Source organism: Ovis aries, chromosome 5, assembly GCF_016772045.2.
Source record: "Ovis aries strain OAR_USU_Benz2616 breed Rambouillet chromosome 5, ARS-UI_Ramb_v3.0, whole genome shotgun sequence".
In the NCBI taxonomy this organism is placed as follows: domain Eukaryota; kingdom Metazoa; phylum Chordata; class Mammalia; order Artiodactyla; family Bovidae; genus Ovis; species Ovis aries.
The window spans coordinates 68,326,193-68,347,015 of NC_056058.1; the positions used below are offsets into that span (position 1 = coordinate 68,326,193).

Here is a 20,823-nt window from a genome sequence, read left to right on the forward strand (position 1 = left end):
AAAACAATTTAAATGACTATTTAACTGAGTTCACCATTGAATTCAACATCATAAAAGCTTCTACTGAGGAATTCTAAACCTCAAAACCAAATCTCAAATAACTATAATGATTAAAATTATCTGAAACATATCCAAGAGTTTATTTAAATTAAATTTGACTCTTTCAGCCATTTTACCGCTTGAGAAAGTTTTCAAAATGTTTGATAATATGGGATACGGGGATAGAAAGGTAAACCTGGAGTGTTTTTAAACTCTTCTGTCAAAATTCTATCTTCCCCAAGGCTGCCTGCTCCCTTACTCATAAATGTACCATCAAAGAAGCAACTAAATCAGGTATTTCAATAATCATAATGTACAGAAGGATGCTGGAAAAAAATAGTGGCACTGAATTTAAACAAGTCCTTATAGCATGTCCTTATATAAATCACCATAAGCCAAAATGGTATCTTAAAGAGCCAAATCATAATTGGCTTTTATTCATTCAGAAAATTTTTGTAATATGAGATGAATGAATTTGAATCCAGTTGGTCCCATAAGGTGTCAAGAATCCCCATTATAACCTCAGTTAGTTGCAAACAAGCCATCAGGTAAGACTGTAAATATTTCATTAATGCTTGGCAACCTTTATTTTTCTCTTCTTTGTTTCTAGTTCCTCGATGTTTCCTCTTCTTTAGTACTTTAGTACACAGAATAATACTGTATATTATTTGTTACAGTTACTGGACTAAATTTTATGCCCTATATTCTTTATTTCAAAACTGGACAAATATAAAAAAGTATTACATTTCTCTGAAGAGGAAAAGCTGATTTGTAAATTACTTGGCCTTTAATGTGACTTTTAACTATATCAATGTTGAAGGGAAAACAACAGAAAAGTCAAACACGTATAAAAACAAAAAATGTAAATTTTTTAATAAGTTAATACCAATTACTCATATTATCTTCTGTATCTAAACAATACGTCTTCAGGCAAAGAACTCATGTAAAGAATACAACAAAAATGTCTTTTAGGAAGTTCTTACTTGTCTCTAGATGCTCCCAGCGCCAAAACAATAGGATCTGCAATCTCTAACATAGACTGAAGAATAGAAGCTACAACAATGAAAAGGATAATACTGAGCAGGAATGCCCGGTGAACAACCTGCAGTTCTATCAGACCAGTCTGCACCGCCAGGATTAACAGCGTAACTCCTTCTGTCATGCCCCTGGAAAAGCGTACATTTTCAGAAAAACGAACAGTAATCAGAATCACATTCGAGAGAAAATAATCCACAGGCTTAGACTATTGTTACATATTTCTGCTCTATTCTTAGACAAAACACCTGATCAGAATATTAATGTCAATGTAGTAATATACAATCATAATGTGTCACTACATATGCAAAACATAACAGCTATAATTTCAGCATACAGTGAGGAGAACTGAAGCAATGTCTAAGTGAAAGTGCTCTAACCAGGCTTTGCTAATGAGCCAGATACCCCTAGCATTCTTAGCTAGCCACTGAATTATACCCACTTGTATTATGAACTGGGCTTCCCAGGCGGTGCTAAAGGTGCCTGCCAATGCACAGCTTCAATCCCTGGGTCAGGAAGATCGCCTGGAGGAGGAAGTGACAATCCACTCCAGAGACCCTGGCCAGCTATAGTCCACAGGATCTCAAACAGTCGCACACAACTGAAGCAACTTAGCATGTGTATTATCAACTATCTCCTGATTATAAAATACAGAACCATTAGGTGAATGTCTGTATAATCTTTGGGTAGGAAATGTCTCTTTAAGAAGTCCATAAGAACCAGAGACATAAATACAAACACTTTTTTTGAAATTCAATTTCCTTATGGAATATATATACAAAGTCCTAAGACCTTTTTATCCTAATGACTTGAATTCTGAAGGATCTGGAAAATAAATGAGAAATGACCAAAGGACAGGTACAGTTTTCAAATCCACAAATTGGCAAATATTTCAAAGTTTGAAGATCAAAGTACTGACAAGGAATCTAAAAAAAATATATGAGCCGACTAATGTTGAGATATAAATAGGTAAAACATTTCTGGAGAAGAATTTGCTAAAAAATTTAAAATTACATACCCTTCAATTCAATAATCTTACTGGTAATTTACCCTATGGATATAGTACAAAAATTAAGATTATATAAATAAAGATTTTTAGGATATACAGATATGAAAAAGTGAATAATGGAACATGTTATGTGTTATGGGGATATAATCAGAAAAATCCAGACTGAAAAATTAAGTAGGACAACCTGATGTCTTCAACAAATAAAATTAAAAGGGAAAAAATATAGAGATAACAGGGACCTAAATATTGAAAGAAACTTGAGAGGCATACCCAACCTCTGCAATATGGGCCTTATTTGGATCCTGAGTTGAGCAAATAAAATGCTTTTTAAAATTCAGGCAGATAATTAAGGAAATACGCACACCAACGGTATTTGATGTCAAGGAATTCTTCTATTAGAAATGAACGCTCTATTGTAGTTATGTTTTTTTTCCTAAAAGATTCAGAGGTAAAATAATACTGTATCTGGAATTTGCTTCCAACAAGTGCAGCTAGGTTATGGGACAAAACAGGTGGAACGGATGGGAACACAGCACATGACCCTGGCCACATCACTGGAGATGGGCGCTGGGCACATACATGTGGTTCACTTTACTATTTTCTCAACTTTTCGGGTGTAAAATTTTCCTATGGAAGGGTTTTAAAAAAGAGGCATGAACAAAGATACTGATAGCAGCATTATTTAAATAGCAAAAAAAAAAGATTACTTTCATAATAATATGTGTTAAAGAATGAGATGTATCTGAATGTGTTGACATAAAAACAACATATAAAAAACCTATCTAACCCATATTGAGTGACAAACTAAGGTATAGAACAATGTGTATAGTATGTGGAAAAGAATGTATACATGTATGTACATATATATATATACTTTTCCCTATAAGAAATTTTTAAAATAACCACCTTTAACTGTTATCTTCGTGGAGAGGAAATGGGAAGTAGGAGGAGAAAGTTGTCACTTTCCCTTTAGTGCTCTTTGAATGGTATGAATTTTGTGAACTTAAACAAGAATTAATTTTCTTTCTTGCTCCCACCCACTCCTTCCATTATAAAGGTGTTAGCTGGGACTAGCAGGAAAATTATGGAGTATACTTTTTTTCTTTTCTGTCATCAAAAAACTAATATACAACAAAATAAAAATTTCCTCTCAATTTACAAGGCACTCAGCACCTACTTCTGAAATACCCCATAAAGATTTAAATACTTCAAGAGGTTATGTAAACTTAAATAAATAAAATCAGTAAACCTCTGTATTAATTAAGATAACAGGAATCATAAGTTCTAGAGATAGTTTCCTAATACCAGATCTCAGTGATTTAGTAACAACTGGAGTAACTATTCTGCAGCCTCATTAACGTGTCTTTTGAAACTTCAGTTGGTATAAAAATTATGTTCAAACATTAAAAAAAAAATCTTTAAGGGAGTATCCAATATAGAAGTCTGATTTTAGCAGAGTGACACAAATTCAAAATGGGAAAAAGCTATCAAAAATCTCTTTAATAAATCTAAGAAAGGAACGTATCTAATATAAATGTTATGTACATATAATAAAAATACAATCATTTATACACAGAAATTTAGGGTTTTTTTAATAGCTCGTTAACCCAAAAAATGGAGAAGGCAATGGCAAACCACTCCAGTACTCTTGCCTGGAAAATCCCATGGGCGGAGGAGCCTGGTAGGCTGCAGTCTATGGGGTCGAGAAGAGTTGGACACAACTGAGTGACTTCACTTTCACTAACCCAAATATAGCAACCATTTCCCCCCACAAAAAACTCCTCAAAATTCCATTTCCTCTAAAACTCACCAACAAAGAAATTCATCCTTATTTCTTTAAGTTAGGTAAGATTTAAATTTCTAGAGCTGTTTGGAGCAAAGAACTTACCGATTCATGGCAGGATCATTCATGAAAGCTCGGTAGCCTTGCAAGTAAAACTTGCACAGTGTCAGAACACCCAAGGCAACAAAAGAAACCGTGAAGACCAAACCCAAAAGTGAGTAAGGAGTGCTGCAGCATTCAGCAATACTAGAAAAAAGCGGGGGGGGGGGGGGGGGTGAATATTGACAGATAAAAACTGTTTATCTAAAGTTAAAACATCTTAGGCCTTTAAATAACCATGAAGTTTGATCTGACCCTCAATGAAAACACCCAAAATCTGAGATGAGATCACCTAACCACTCTGTTACAATAATTTAAATCCATTTTCATTATTATCCTAACCTCATTTTTTCTTTGGCAAATATTTGTATATAGCACCAAATCTGAAACAGAATCAGTCTTTTATTTTTATCTATCATCTCCTTCAAAGGTAGTAAAACTTGAAGGGCCTAAACCTTGTTCAAAGCTTAAGAAATATTTAATTAACATACTGATAATATTCAAAGGAAATTCATATGGTTGCCCATTTTTCCTTCTGAAAAGTTTTGGCCGTTCAAATTGATCAGGCTGTACTGCTAATGTGGTTCCTCATTAAAACTCCTTCTTTGATCACACTGTTACGGGGCCATGTCGACACTGCAGCTCTCAACACCTCTCACTCCAATAGTGGCTTCCATACTACTGGTCCTTTACACTTGAACTTATGTTTCGGTAAATACATTCTTTTTCTGTGTTATTTCAAAAGTTATGTCCAAGAAGACAGCGCAAGACCATTTAAAAATAACCTTAACACCAATTTTTAATAAAGAGAACTGGACTTACACTAAGCCTTGAAAATACTTTCATGTTGTATAGAAATACATTTAATACTTTCATTGAACATATTAGAAAACAATTAAACAAGTATTTTGCAAATATATGTAATATTCAGTTCAGTTCAGTTCAATCGTTCAGTCGTGTCTGACTCTTTGCGACCCCATGAATTGCAGCACGCCAGGCCTCCCTGTCCATCACCAACTCCCGGAGTTCACTCAGACTCATGTCCATCGAGTAGTGATGCCATCCAGCCATCTCATCCTCTGTCGACCCTTCTCCTCCGGCCTCCCAGCATCAGAGTCTTTTCCAATGAGTCAACTCTTCGCATGAGGTGGCCAAAGTACTAGAGTTTCAGCTTTAGCATCATTCCTTCCAAAGAACACCCAGGACTGATCTCCTTCAGAATGGACTGGCTGGATCTCCTTGCAGTCCAAGGGACTCTCAAGAGTCTTCTCCAACACCACACTTCAAAAGCATCAATTCTTTGGCGCTCAGCCTTCTTCACAGTCCAACTCTCACATCCGTACATGACCACAGAAAAAAACATAGCCTTGACTAGACAACCTTAGTTGGCAAAGTAATGTCTCTGCTTTTGAATATGCTATTGAGGTTGGTCATAACTTTTCTTCCAAGGAGTAAGTGTCTTTTAATTTAATGGCTGCAGTCACCATCTGCAGTGATTTTGGAGCCCCCAAAATAAAGTCTGACACTGTTTCCACTGTTTCCCCATCTATTTCCCATGAAGTGATGGGACTGGATGCCATGATCTTCGTTTTCTGAATGTTGAGCTTTAAGCCAACTTTTTTGCTCTCCTCTTTCACTTTCATCAAGAGGCTTTTTAGTTCCTCTTCACTTTCTGCCACAAGGGTGGTATCATCTTCGTATCTGAGGTTATTGATATTTCTCCTGGCAATCTTGATTCCAGCTTGTGTTTCTTCTAGTCCAGTGTTTCTCATGATGTATTCTGCATAGACGTTAAATAAGCAGGGTGACAATATACAGCCTTGAGGTACTCCTTTTCCTATTTCGAACCAGTCTGTTGTTCCATGTCCATTATATACCATTAATTTGGATTTAGCATTTACAAAGCAACTAATAAAAAAGATTCAAAACACAGTATTCTCAAGTTTTAAATTTTCAGTGAAGAATTACATTTGCACTGATGAGGAATTCACTCAGGCAAATCAGTATCTGCCCTTCACTATATAGCTCCTTGCCTCTGCTACATTTATAAACTGCTTTTAAAGTTACTTTTTATGTGAAAACATCTAATTTCATGTAGACTAGTGTGCATTATGATGCAAAAAAAAAAAAAGAAAGAAAGTTTGGTTTTTCCATTAGGAGCTGATCATGATAGTTCATAGCTAAAGAATAAAAACTTTTATGGCATTCTTATAAATCTAATTTCTGCAATGTTTGATATTTTTCTCAGAAAAACCACTACATAACATGTTTCAACAAATTGCCCAGTAATTTAAAAATATGAGGATCATGGCTGAAAATAACACTAAAAATTTTACTTCATTCCCATTGGAAAAGTCTGAAAATTTTACTGTATGGTCATACAGTTTCTTTTTTCTTGTGTCCGTCTATATTTAAAGAAATCTTTTACATCCAAACAGTACGATTTAATTACGTTTTCAAGAGGAGCACATTCTTTCAGTCTTATGTTAAAAGAGTGTGGTGGCATTTTTCAAGAGTATAATAAAGAACACAAAAGGTTTCAACCTAGCTTTGGGGAAGTGAAAGAGGTCAGGAAATTTATAAAAATTTTTCTTCCCTTCTCTCGTCAATGAGACATTTAATTGATTTTAGTTCCTATTTCCTGGCTGCAAAAAATCCCTTCTTTTTGCTTTCAGTTTGTTTGCTGTGTTTTGTTGGTTTGTTTTAGTCAGGGTATTGTGGTAAACTTGAGATCCTTTTTGTAAGTTAACTTGTCCTTTGGCACACACATAGACTGGCACACAAGACCATCAAGAAGGACAAAGACCAATGCTTACAGGGATACATGTTAAAGAACCACACAGGAACGTCTCTATTACAAATTAAAACATTCTTATACTGAGAAGCAGCAAAATATCCTATGCATGGAAAAGGAACAGAGAAGAAAATTATTTGGCAAGATATCTTAAGCCTCACCTAAAATCTCAACATTGTTTTCTTACTCCATAAGCCCAAACGCCTTCACAGCTTTTTGATTCATTAAGCCTCTTACACTATACTATGCTTCATTTGATCCTTCACAATGGATAATAATCCGGCTTAAAACAAGACCAATCCCAGCCCACATTTAGGTTACTCTAACCACAGAACTATGTATCTCTCTTTCCCTTTATTCAGTTACTCTTTGGATAATTTTAAAACTCTGCATAAAATTTCCATAATACTTAAAAACAAGTTAACGGTGCAACTTAATAATGTGCTGGCCATTAAAACATATTTGATATCAATTTATTCCATGTTTATAGGCTACTTTCTAATTAAAAGTCTTAGCACAAAATCTGACTCAGTACCAATAAGTTATTTTATTTGTCAAAATAGGTATCACCCCATGTCATCGATATTGTCATTTAACTTTGTAATGTTTTCAATCTTAACAAGTAACATGCTCCTTAAAGAGAATAAATCTGTCTTAAGCTTCTCCTCCCCTATATCACTTAGTACGCAGTACGCCACCATTTTGGATGGCTGGGGGAAAATGGCTCTATTAACTAAAATTCAAAACTTGTATTCGCCTATATTCACTTCCCAGGAGGAGTTTCTTTCAAAGAGTCAGGGAACGAAGATGTAGACTCATCTGCTAGATTCTGAGGGCTTGAGATGGAAAATTCAGACATGTCTAAATGTCTAGATAAGCTCACAAAGACAGGTGGAAAACAAATTCTAAAGACTTAAGATTAAAAAAAAAAAATGTACCTTAAAAATCAAGTGTTAGAATTCCTTTCAATTAAACAGCAAAGTACTGATACTCATTTTATCATTATTTGACTCTATCTCAACAATGAAGGAAAACATAAAAAATAACAGGGCAGGGAATTCCTTGGTGGTCCAGTAGTTAGGATTTTGTGCTTTCACTGCCCAGGGTGCAGGTTCACTTCCTGGTTGGGGAACCAAGACCCCACAAGCTGAGTGGTGTGGCCAAAAAAAAAAGGGAGTATAGTGAAAGTGTATACGCAGTCATGGGATCTGGACTCAGATGGGGTTTGAAAGTCAAAACCCGTTCTTCTGGCACTGTCACCTGGGGCAAGTTATTCTTGGTACAGTTTCCTCAGCTCTAAAATGGTAATGAGAATAAAAGCACCCTTCTTGGAGGGTTGCTATAAAAGTGAGTGTGAGTAACTGTTTAATAGTGTGGCTGGCACATACTGGTGTTGTTCAGTCGCTAATTCATGTCTGATTCTTTGCGACCCCATGAATTGCAGCACACCTGCCTTCCCTGTCCATCACCAGCTCCCAGAGCTTGCTCAAATTCATGTCCATCAAGTTGGGGATGCCATCCAACCATCTCATCCTCTGTCGTCCCCTTCTGCTCCTGCCGTCAATCTTTCTCAGCATCAGGGTCTTTTCCAATGAGTCAGCTCTTTGCATCAGGTGGCCAAAGTATTGGGGTTTCAGCTTCAGCATCAGTCCTTCCAATGAATATTCAGGATTGACTGGTTTGATCTCCTCACTGTCCAAGGGACTCTCAAGTCTTCTTCAGCACCACAGTTCAAAAGCTTTAATTCTTCGGTGCTCAGCCTTCTTTATGGTCCAATTCTCACATCCATACATGACTACTGGAAAAACCATAGCTTTGACCATATGGACCTTTGTCAGCAAAGTGATGTTTCCACTTTTTAAAACACTCTGTAGGTTTGTCATAGCTATTCTTCCAAGGAGCAAGGATCTTTTTAATATCATGGATCTGCATTGATTCTGGAGCCCAAGAAAATGAAATCTGATACTGTTTTAACTTTTTCCCCATCTATTTGCAATGAAGTGATGGGACCCCAATGCCATGATCTTTGTTTTTTCAGTGCTGAGTTCTAAGTCAGCTCTTTCACTCTCTTCTTTCACCTTCATCAAGAGGTTCTTTAGTTCCTCTTCACTTTCCATTATTAAAATGGTATGATCTGCATATCTGAGGTTGTTGATATTCCTCCCAGCAATCTTGATTCCAGCCTTTGAGTTATCCAGCCTAGCATTTCATATGATGTACTCTGCATATAAGTTAAACAAGCAGGGTGACAATATACAGCCTTGACATACTCCTTTCCCAATGTGGAACCAGTCCGTTGTTCCATGTCCAGTTCTAACTGTTGCTTCTTGTCCTCCATACCGGTTTTTCAGGAGGCAGGTAATGTGGTCTGGTATTCCTCTGTCCATTTACATATTAAATACTCAATAAAAGTAATAGCTATTTTTACAATTTGCAACGTCCCTTTCCCACAAATCATTTGCTGTACTATAGTCCACAGTGTGGCCAAATAAACTACCATTATTGTATTATCACTTCCTCGTACTGCGAGACCTAGGCATCTGCTGAATGAAAATCACATTTTAATTACACATGAAGCACTATAAAAAGACTGACAAAAGTTAATTTGCAAAACTTACTATTCCTGAATCAAAGTTTTCTCTTCCTAAGGCTATATATAGTATCATACGCTCTGATTAATTACCTTGTCAGGAAAAGGAAAAGAAGCCTCTCTCGTGAGGCAGGCTGATCTCGAGTACTGAAGTAGGAGTAAATCTGAAGAGCAAATAAGACGAGCCAGAAAACCATGAACAATACAGGGACTACCAGCTGATTCCACAGGGACATTCCCAAGGCTAGAAGGCCATACACCTCCACTACCTAAGTAAGAAAATAAGACAGGAAAACATCTTTTATCACTTCAATAAACACATTTAAACACAAAAATGTTTAACCTGCAGTACTTAAAAACCGAATAGCTTTTCTTTTCTTGCATATTAAGCTAAATTCCTTCAAAGTTAGCTGTCCGCATACAATTAGAAAACAGCATGTCTTTTTTAATCTACTAATTTTACATTATTATTAGCAGTTGACACATACTCATCAAATGGCAAACTGCCCTAATACTTCTGGGATAATGTCAAAATAAAGTCATATTTGGAGGAAAACTACATCACAGGCAGTTTGAAGAGGTTTGGCAAACTTATGTCAAATCAAAATGATCAGAACTAGTGTGAATAATAGGCTTCCCAGGTGGCACAGTGCTAAAGAATCTGCCTGCCAATACAGGAGACAGCAGAGACTTGGGTTCCATCCCTGGGTCGGAGAGATCCCCTGCAATAGGGAACGGCAACCCAGCCCAGTATTCCTGCTTGGAAGATTCCATGAACAGAGGAGCCTGGCGGGCTACAGTTCATGGGGCGCAAAGAACTGGACACAATTAAGCGATGGAACATAGAACACAGCATAGTGTGAACAACGCAATACTGCTCGAGGGGTAGGAGGAAGGGAAATAGACAAGAATCTTCCAGAGTTTACTCAGGAATGTCATGGATGAGAAGTAGTTTACCGGAAGACAGAATAATCACTGGAGAAGTTTACTCTCTTTTGCAGCAAAGACAGTTTAGAAAGTCTTTTCCCCCAGACAAATTAATTCCCCTTCCTCCTCCTGCGTATTTATCAAGCAACATTTCTCAAATGATTTGTTTTGCCAAGTGCATTAACATTAGGAAAAAAGGTATACCTAAAAAAAGCTTACTAAGTTACTATAAGTTAATAAATAAGCTGTCTAGTTTATAAAGCAATCTCATGTGAGATTGATTAGAAGGAATTCTCATAACCTGATTCAGCCTAAGAGTACAGATGGTTACCAAGTTTCTGGAGTTACCAAGACAGGGACCAGATCCTGGTAACACAACAGAGTTCTGCCAGGTAGATTACAAACTCTAACCTAAGCAGCCAACAGTCTTGCTAGAAGGCTCAATGTGATTCCAGAATGTTTCAGTAACTATAAAGACCTTAAATGAAAATACACTGACTTGGAGATTATTCTAAATTTAAACTTTTTCATCTGTAAATCAAATGCTTTTTCTAAAACTGAATCAAGAGTAACCCCTATTTTTCTTCAATTGGAAGATACTGAAAGAAAACAAACTGTCTAGCTTGCTGCAAAATTATTTATTAGCAACAAACTGATTACTGAGAGGCACAATACTTTTTCTCCTTTCCATTCAAGGAAATGACCACTAAAAAATCTGACAGTTTCTATTTCTTGCCTATCCAATTCTTTCTAGGTCATGAATTTCATAACCTGTATTTTATTTCCAACTATGACGCTTAGTGATACATGAACCTTATGACAAAGAAGGTAAACATGACACTGTAAAACGGAGGCTTTGCCCTTAGGGTATTAATAAACAGCGAGCATCCAAGCAACAGCTACTGAGTATCTACTGCTCCTTACAAACGAGGGTAGCACCACAAGACTGAATTCAAATAAAAAATACATAAATGTGTCATCTTCATTCTGAATACAACAAAACTTCCCCATGAAGAACCTCTTTAATGAGACTGTGAAAATGATTTTATCTTCTTTGGAAGTTCTACTTTCAGGAAAAGTTGCTCAAGTTGATCATTATGGAAGATGAAGAAATCAGTAGAATCAGGCTAAGGTCAAGAGCTTACAGAATTTTCCTGGGAAATCTGCCTTTGGGGCCACAACAATAAGGAAAGGACTCACTTAGCAGTATCAGTATGGTCCCTCTGAAGCTTAAGGTACCTGTACCTTAAGGTCATGTACACAGTAAAGAGGCAGAAGAGAATACCCATTTTAATACTCTCTTCATACCAATGTCAATTTTAAGAGCTATTCTATATACTGAAACTTATTGATTAAATCAAATAGAACTATTTCTTTCAGTTGGTATGAAACCAACTGTTTGTGACTAGAAATAATCCGTTTGAGAGAAAAGACTGAAAAAATTAGGAAAGACAAAAGCACATTATGTTGGCAAAATCAGTCCAAGCACCACATCTAAACGAAATCTGTCATATCACGGCCCAGAACTACTTAACGTCTCGGTTTAAATAAATAAACGTCAGGAAAATACATTAGTCACAGCAGGTCTATATCAGGAAAAAAACAGAAACTGACCTCTACATATTCAATTCTATATCACTCTTGTCTTTGTTATAGTAGTCACCACCAAACATCATCTCCCTGGTACTGAACTCATTCAAATCTATGGCTACCCTACATGTTAGCTACAACAGTTATTATTAGCTCTATCTTTCAGATAAGTGAACTTAAGTGACTAACCCTCGGTTACACAGCTAGTAAACAGCAGCATCAGTGTGAAAACTCAGACTGACTGCATCCAGATGAACTTACTTCACTTTACTGCTTCTCAACAGAACTTAAGAATCTCAGATGCTCCTAATTATATTGAAAATAGTTGCTATTTTCCAAGTGTCAAACATAATATTACCACAACCATGACTGTGAAATAAAAGTGAATTAAATCTTTAATATACTTAATATTTATGTAGAATTTTATCTACAGTCTTACCTGAACCAACTCTCTGTATGCAGACTTGGCAAGATTATAAGGTACTAGAAGGTTAGACCCAAGAAAATAGAGAACTTCCAAACCAGTAAAAATCATAGCAAATTTGTTGATGATAACAATTGTTTCCAAAGGAACAAGGCAAAGGCGTGCTAGCAGAGGAAGCATGTGAGCTGAAAAGAGCCAAATCTGCTTCGTTTTCATGACACAGGAGCATAACGTACACACCACCAGCTGACCTAAAATGAGGGGGGTAGAAGGCATGTGAGATTTGGTATCCACAAAATAAAAACACTGTTGTTAATGATGATGACACAGCTTTTGAAGGAGTCTAATTAGGATCTCTTAGATAATATTTTAAATCAAATTTTAACTTCATTTGACCATAATTAAATGTTCACATGTCCTGTGAATTTTGAGCACCAATTCCCTAGGACTGATCTGAGAAAAGCAGCACAGATATCCACTGGTCTTTATCACATTCCAGATGGCATATATAATATGGAGTTTTTAAAATTTCTAATTCAATATTACAATAAATTCAGTTACTATGAAATATATTTAGCTCCTTTTACAAAGGCCCTCAATATTTAACTGTTCTAGTCTAGAGGTGAAAGTATAAAAGCCAAGAGATACAGTAACTTGTCTAAAATCATGCTGTGACAAGACTTATTCTGAGGTTTTCAATCTTTAACTGCTTTTATAGGACTATGCAAGCCTTCCCATATGGCTCAATAATGAAAAATTAAAACTCAAAAAGTTTAAACAACAAATTATCAGAGGATTGTGCATGATTACAGAAAGTTAGGAAGTACAGAGAAGTAAAAAGGAAAAAAAACAATCCATCTCCTACAATCCTGTCACCTAGGTTAGCACTGTTAAGGTCTTGGGTTTATTACATAAAACACTGCATGCAAAGCTGTAGTATTTTATCTGAAACCTAGGCAGTGCTCCAAAAGAGCTATCCATATTATTTATTACCTTTTCAGTTTATTCTATGCATGTGGTTATACACAAATGTTTTGTATAAAGATTATAATGTACATACAATCAGCTTTTTTCATTTAAAACATATTATGCATATACCTAACTAATAAATATCTTCACAACCAGATAATCACTGCAGATGATGATTGCAGCCATGAAATTAAAAGACGCTTACTCCTTGGAAAGAAAGTTATGACCAACCTAGATAGCATATTCAAAAGCAGAGACATTACTTTGCCAACAAAGGTCCGTCTAGTCAAGACTATGGTTTTTCCAGTGGTCATTTATAGATGTGAGAACTGGACTGTGAAGAGAGCTAAGTGCCCAAGAATTGATGCTTCTGAACTGTGGTGTTGGAGAAGACTCTTGAGAGTCCCTTGGACTGCAAGGAGATCCAACCAGTCCATTCTGAAGGAGATCAGCCCTGGGATTTCTTTTGGAAGGAATGATGCTAAAGCTGAAACTCCAGTACTTTGGCCACCTCATGCGAAGAGTTGACTCATTGGAAAAGACTGATGCTGGGGGGATTGGGGGCAGGAGGAGAAGGGGGCGAGAAAGGATGAGATGGCTGGATGGCATCACCGACTCAGTGGACGTGAATCTGAGTGAACTCCGGGAGTTGGTGATGGATAGGGAGGCCTGGTGTGCTGGAATTCATGGGGTCCCAAAGAATCGGACACGACTGAGCGACTGAACTGAACTAATAAATATACTAATAAATATAAATATATGTGTGTATATATAAATATATATGGGCTTTTTTTTTTAGTTAAAAAAACTGAACACATATGACAATATTAGCACTTGACTACCTTCAAATATTTTACAATTATAAAATGCTTTGTTATGAATAAGCTTGTACATTTCTGACACCCTTGTATAAACTACTTGGAGAACATTTCCTAATGTTTTCTAGCCTAAATCCCTATAAGCGGGATTACTGAGTCAGAGGAAACATTTTTTAAAGCTTCTGACACACATGTCAACTGCTCTACAGAAACAAAACACCCAGTGTACAGGGTGCCCCTTTTTCCACCTATCTGCCAACAGTGAAAATAATTTAAGAAAAGGAAAGGTAGAAATAGTTCCTATTTTTTTTTTTAATTTGTCTTTTGTCCATTACCAGTAGCACTGAACATTACCAGTAAGTATATATAAGCACTTGCAATTTTTGACAAAATGCTTGTTCACATTCTTTGCCTATTCTACTAGGATATGTAACTTCTGTTGTTAGAACAAGATGTTACCTCCTTTATCATATAATTGTGATATACTGTATATCACATAATTATCATATAATTATATCATATCATATAATTTCCCTATCAGTCATTGGAATATTTTAGTAACTTTTTTCTCTTAAAAGATAGAAGTTTTTATTATAACGAGCCAAATCTATCCACCTTTTTAATGGTTTCTACTTTTGGTGCCATGGTTAATTACATGGCTCCCTCTACTCAAGGTTATACAAGTAACCAACTACGTATTTTCTTTAATAAAAAATTAACATATTTGGAAATTGTTATACAATAAGATAAAAAGAAAAGCTCTAAGTTTGTTTTTTCAGATGTGTAGTTAGCTATCTTAAAACTAGCTACTGGAACCAATCAATTCTTTTCTTATTAATTTGAAATGCCATTTTGGTATACTGTAAAATCTGCATTGTATTTGTGTCTGCGTTCGAACTTGCTATTTTTTTTTTTTTTAGTGATCGTCTCTGATGACAGTACACACTATTCCATTTCATTGATTGGACAAGTCTCCTCTCATTACTCCTCAGAACTTCTCATAAATTCTTAAACAGGTTATCTCCCAAATTAAGAATTAGTCAAATTCTCTTCCTTCTTGCCAATGAAAAGCAAAACAAAATATGTATCTTTTACCATCTTATTCATGCTTTTTTGGCTGGGGGTCCCCCTCCCCACATTGCACAGCATGTGGTACTTCCCTGGGCAGGGATTGAACCCACACCCCCTGCACTGGAAGCACAGAATCTTAACCACTGGACCGCCAGTGAAGTCCTTCAGTTCAGTCCAGTCGCTCAGTCATGTCTGACTTTTTGCAACCCCATGAATCGCAGCACGCCAGGCCTCCCTGTCCATCACCAACTCCCAGAGTTCACTCAGACTCACGTCCATCAAGTCCGTGATGTCATCCAGTCATCTCATCCTGGGTCGTCCCCTTCTCCTCCTGCCCCCAATCCCTCCCCAGCATCAGAGTCTTTTCCAATGAGTCAACTCTTCGCATGAGCTGGCCAAAGTATTGGAGTTTCAGCTTTAGCATCATTCCTTCCAAAGAACACCCAGGACTGATCTCCTTCAGAATGGACTGGGTGGATCTCCTTGCAGTCCAAGGGACTCTCAAGAGTCTTCTCCAACACCACACTTCAAAAGCATCAATTCTTCACCGCTCAGCCTTCTTCACAGTCCAACTCTCACATCCATACATGACCACAGGAAAAACCACAGCCTTGATTAGACGGACCTTAGTCGGCACAGTAATGTCTCTGCTTTTGAATATACTATCTAGGCTGGTCATAACTTTTCTTCCAAGGAGTAAGAGCCTTTTAATTTCATGGCTGCAGTCAACATCTGCAGTGATTTTTGGAGCCCAAAAAAATAAAGTCTGACACTGTTTCCCCATCTATTTCCCATGAAGTGATGGGATCGGATGCCATGATCTTTGTTTTCTGAATGTTGAGCTTTAAGCCAACTTTTTCATTCTCCTCTTTCACTTTCATCAAGAGGCTTTTTAGCTCCTCTTCACTTTCTGCCATAAGGGTGGTGTCATCTGCATATCTGAGGTTATTGATATTTCTCCCGGCAATCTTGATTCCAGCTTCTGTTTCTTCCAGTCCAGCGTTTCTCATGATGTACTCTGCATAGAAGTTAAATAAGCAGGGTGACAATATACAGCCTTGACGCACTCATTTTCCTATTTGGAACCAGTCTGTTGTTCCATGTCCAGTTCTAACTGTTGCTTCCTGACCTGCATACAGATTTCTCAAGAGGCAGGTCAGGTGGTCTGTATTCCCATCTCTTTCAGAATTTTCCACAGTTTATTGTGATCCACACAGTCAAAGGCTTTGGCATAGTCAATAAAGCAAAAATAGATGTTTTTCTGGAACTCTCTTGCTTTTTCCATGATCCAGCGGATGTTGGCAATTTGATCTCTGGTTCCTCTGCCTTTTCTAAAACTAGCTTGAACATCAGGGAGTTCACGGTTCACGTATTGCTGAAGTCTGGCTTGGAGAATTTTGAGCATTACTTTACTAGCATGTGAGATGAGTGCAATGGTGCAGTAATTTGAGCATTCTTTGGCATTGCCTTTCTTTGGAATTGGAATGAAAACTGACCTTTTCCAGTCCTGAGGCCACTGCTGAGTTTTCCAAATTTGCTGGCATATTGAGTGCAGCACTTTCACAGCATCATCTTTCAGGATTTGAAAGAGCTCCACTGGAATTCCATCACCTCCACTAGCTTTGTTCATAGTGATGCTTTCTAAGGCCCACTTGACTTCACATTCCAGGATGTCTGGCCCTAGATGAGTGATCACATCATCATGATTATCTGGGTTATGAAGCTTTTTTGTACAGTTCTTCCGTGTATTCTTGCCAACTCTTCTTAATATCTTCTGCTTCTGTTAGGTCCATACCATTTCTGTCCTTTATCGAGCCCATCTTTGCATGAAATGTCCCCTTGGTATCTCTAATTTTCTTGAAGAGATCTCTAGTCTTTCCCATTCTGTTCTTTTCCTCTATTTCTTTGCATTGATCGCTGAGGAAGGCTTTCTTATATCTTCTTGCTATTCTTTGGAACTCTGCATTCAGATGCTTATATCTTTCCTTTTCTCCTTTGCTTTTCGCCTCTCTTCTTTTCATAGCTATTTGTAAGGCCTCCCCAGACAGCCATTGTGCTTTTTTGCATTTCTTTTCCATGGGGATGGTCTGGATCCCTGTCTCCTGTACAATGTCACGAACCTCAGTCTATGGTTCATCAGGCACTCTATCTATCAGATCTAGACCCTTAAATCTATTTCTCACTTCCACTGTATAATCATAAGGGATTTGATTTAGGTCATACCTGAATGGTCTAGCGGTTTTCCCTACTTTCTTCAATTTAATCCTTTATTCCATTTTAAAATTTTTTATTGGAATATGTTGATTTCAAATCAACATTTTTATAGTTTAATTTGTGTTCTATTCATATTATTGTTAGAATACAAAAGTGGCAACCATTTGTACACAAAGCTGAAAATTTCTTAACAATCTACTATGCTGTATGTAACATATGTGGTATTTTCTCCCACAGAGTTATTAATTTTAGTCTTTAAAGAACTGATACTCAAATCACAAGAAAAACATTTATAAAGGTATGAAAAAAGAGAAAAACTCATAGCAATGAAGAAAACTGAGAAGAGAGGCCACTTAATAAGTCAACAAAATTTTAGAGGATAGAAAACAACGATTAGGCCATTAGTCTTTCCCCATCGTGGGAAGACTGAAGTTCGCTTTTTGGAAAGGCTGAAACAGGCTCCTGGACACTGTGCACACCCAAGGCAGAGGTGAGGTGCGGTGCCCAAAGGAAAACAGGAGATTAAAAGTCTGCATCCACAAAGATGATAGCTCTAGGTCTCCAAACACTGCTGCCACATTTACTGCCATTCAGCTCTTGTCCCTGGTACCAGGCCCGCCTACAGGAGATAGATTATTCTCGGGAAACTGACCCAAGTCCAGTGAAAAGACCACAAAGATGCACACTTATGGGGTCCCCCCAGTAAGGGTCAGGCCCACCTGAACACCAACTGCTACAAACACCAGTTGGTATGTCTTTAAAGAGATTACAATTGGCAACTTAATAATTCACGTCAATAGAAATGACAACAGAAGGATATTTAAGTAATAACCAGGTGATTCTAATTCAGGCTTAAGAAGTACTATTGTCCCATGTAAGGCAGAGAGCAAAAGAAAGACAAAAAGAATCTCAAGAGAAAATGGAAAGAACGCAAGGAACAAAAGAAAGCTTCAAAGTAAATGATATATCTAAGAAATTAAAAAGACTGTCACAATAGAAAGAAAACAAATCCCAGAATACTAAAAGAATATCTAACAAAAAAAAGTTGGGAAATCTCAGAAAGTAAAACAAAAAACAAAGAGAGAGACAGAGAAAAAGGAAAACAGAACAGTAAGAAAGTTAGGGGTTCAATGTGGAAGAAAGCTTATCCAATTAAAAGGAATTCCAGAAAGGGACAAAAAAGAAAACAGCAGGGAAGAAATTACGGTGAGCTGAAAGGAGAAAAGCTTCTGGGGAATGATGCCTGACAGGATAGGAGTGGTACAGAAAGAGTAGATTTTCATCACAATATTGTGGTATCACCCCCAATAATTTTTTAAAATTGTGTTTATCTCTTGACTTTTAAAAGTAAGTGTATATCTTTCATTAAAAAAATTAGCTGAAACTCTGAAAAAAGACTTAAGAGAACATGCTTTACCACTAGGGATATTTAAGAATTTTCATTTTGGCATGTCTTACTTTCACTGTACTCATAGCTATGATATTTAAAGTTCCTTGTTCCGCATGATGCAAACTTCCTCTAAGCTCTGAACGTTCCCATAAGTCCAGGCCAGCACATTCAGTTCTCAGCTCTGGAGTGAGAGGCTTCAATTATCCTCTTTCACAGCAGAGTGTGACTCATATGCTGTGACTCTTGAAGGGAAGACCACCTCTCTTACTTAGGTGAGAGAAGGAAGGAGTCATACTGCTAGTGGAAATCTTTCCGATGCTCCAGAAGCACAGCAAGCTGTTCAACTTGATGTACCTATTCCAACTGGCAATTCTGAACAAAACAAAATCACAATGTACTCTGGACTTCAGGATTCCTTAAGAACTATCTCCAAGAAGTCCATAACCCTAAGAAAGAATGGCATATTCATATGACTTAGTTTTTCATTAAAACTTTATTAGTGAAATGGAAGAAAAGGAGTAAAAAGCTACTTTAAAATCAAAGTCTAAAGAAAAAAATGCTACTTAATAATTTATGGATTTCCAGCGAATTAAATCTTGCCTGGGTGAACACACTATCATAAGCACAGATGGGCAAAATTTAGGGAAATATACAGATTTACACGAAATCACATCCATCAGAGAATAAAAGAAAACACTTTGAGTTTTCGAATCAGGCAAATATTTTCATACTTGGATGAAAATATTACCACTATTGAATATGTGGTAATATTTGGATGTTACCACTATTGAATACAGCCATGGGATATGGCCGTTTTTGTGTTCTACTCTCTTAAAAAGCCACTCTTTGAAGCTAAGTGTTCTCCTGCCCCTATAAGGCAAGTCCCATAACTTTTCTAAACCAGTACAGTTTGCACAATCTGATCTAATCTAATCTCAGTCAACTCAAACAAAGCTCTGATTTAAAGTTGAAGGTTTTCCTTTACTCCAGCTGAAGCTCCTAGTGTTGTTGTTCAGTTGCTCTGTGTGTCCGACTCATTGTGACCCCATGGACTGCAGCACGCCTGGGTTCCCTGAGCTTTACTATCTCCTAGAATTTGCTCAAACTCATGTCCATCGTGTTGATGATGCCATCCAACCATCTCATTCTCTGTTGCCCCCTTCTCCTCCTGTCCTCAGTCCTTCCCAGCATCAAGGTCTTTTCCAATGAATCTGCTCTTCACATCATGTGGCCAAAGTACTGGAGCTTCAGCTTCAGCATCAGTCCTTCCAGTGAATATTCAGGGTTGATTTCCTTCAGGATTGCTTTGATCTCTTTGCTGTCCAAGCGACTCTCCAGTCTTCTCCAGCACCACAGTTCAAAAGTATCAATTCTTTGGTGCTCAGCCTTCTTTATGGTCCAACTTTCACATCCATACATGACTACTGGAAAAACCATAGCTTTGACTAGAAGGACCTTTGTCAGCAAAGTGATGTCTCTGCTTTTTAATAGGCTATCTAGGTTTGTCACAGCTTTTTTTCCAAGAAAGTATCTTTTAATTTCATGGCTGAAGTCACCAACCGCAGTAATTTTGGAACCCAAGAAAATGAAATCTACCACTGCTTCCACTTTTTCCCCTTCTATTTACCATGAAATGATGGGACCAGACCTACGTAACTCAATGAAGCTATGAGCCCACCACGCAGGGCCACCCAAGAAAAAAGAGTCATGGTGGAAACCTCTGACAAAACATGGGCTACTGGAGAAGGGAATGGCAAAGCACTTCAGTATTCTTGCCTCAAGAACCCCAAGAGCAGTATGAAAAGGCAAAAAGATATAACTGGAAGATGAGTCCCTTAGGTCGGTAAGTGTCCAATATGCTACTGCAGAAGAGCAGAGAAATAGCTCCAGAAAGAACGAAGAGGCTGGGCCAAAGCAGAAACGATGCTAAGTTGTGAATGAGTCTGGTTGTGAAAGTCAAGTCCGATGCTGTAAAGAATACTCAATAGGAACCTGGACTATTCTGGTCCATGAATCAAGGTAAATTAGGCTTGGTGAAGCAGGCGATGTCAAGAGTGAGTATCAATATTTT

At 37.3% G+C, this 20,823-nt stretch overlaps 1 protein-coding gene across 11 annotated transcripts in view; it reads right to left on the minus strand.

The window, feature by feature from the left end:
• RNF145 (ring finger protein 145) overlaps window positions 1-20,823 on the minus strand; it is a 118,488-nt gene that overhangs the window by 11,398 nt on the left and 86,267 nt on the right. For all 11 annotated transcript variants that reach the window (XM_060415959.1, XM_060415962.1, XM_060415960.1 and 8 more), the window contains 4 exons: window positions 12,306-12,541; window positions 9,443-9,618; window positions 3,972-4,112; window positions 1,023-1,205 (listed from right to left, as the gene is read on the minus strand). In XM_060415959.1, the coding sequence (XP_060271942.1) occupies window positions 1,023-1,205; window positions 3,972-4,112; window positions 9,443-9,618; window positions 12,306-12,541 (736 nt within the window). The remainder of the gene's footprint in view (window positions 1-1,022; window positions 1,206-3,971; window positions 4,113-9,442; window positions 9,619-12,305; window positions 12,542-20,823) is intronic.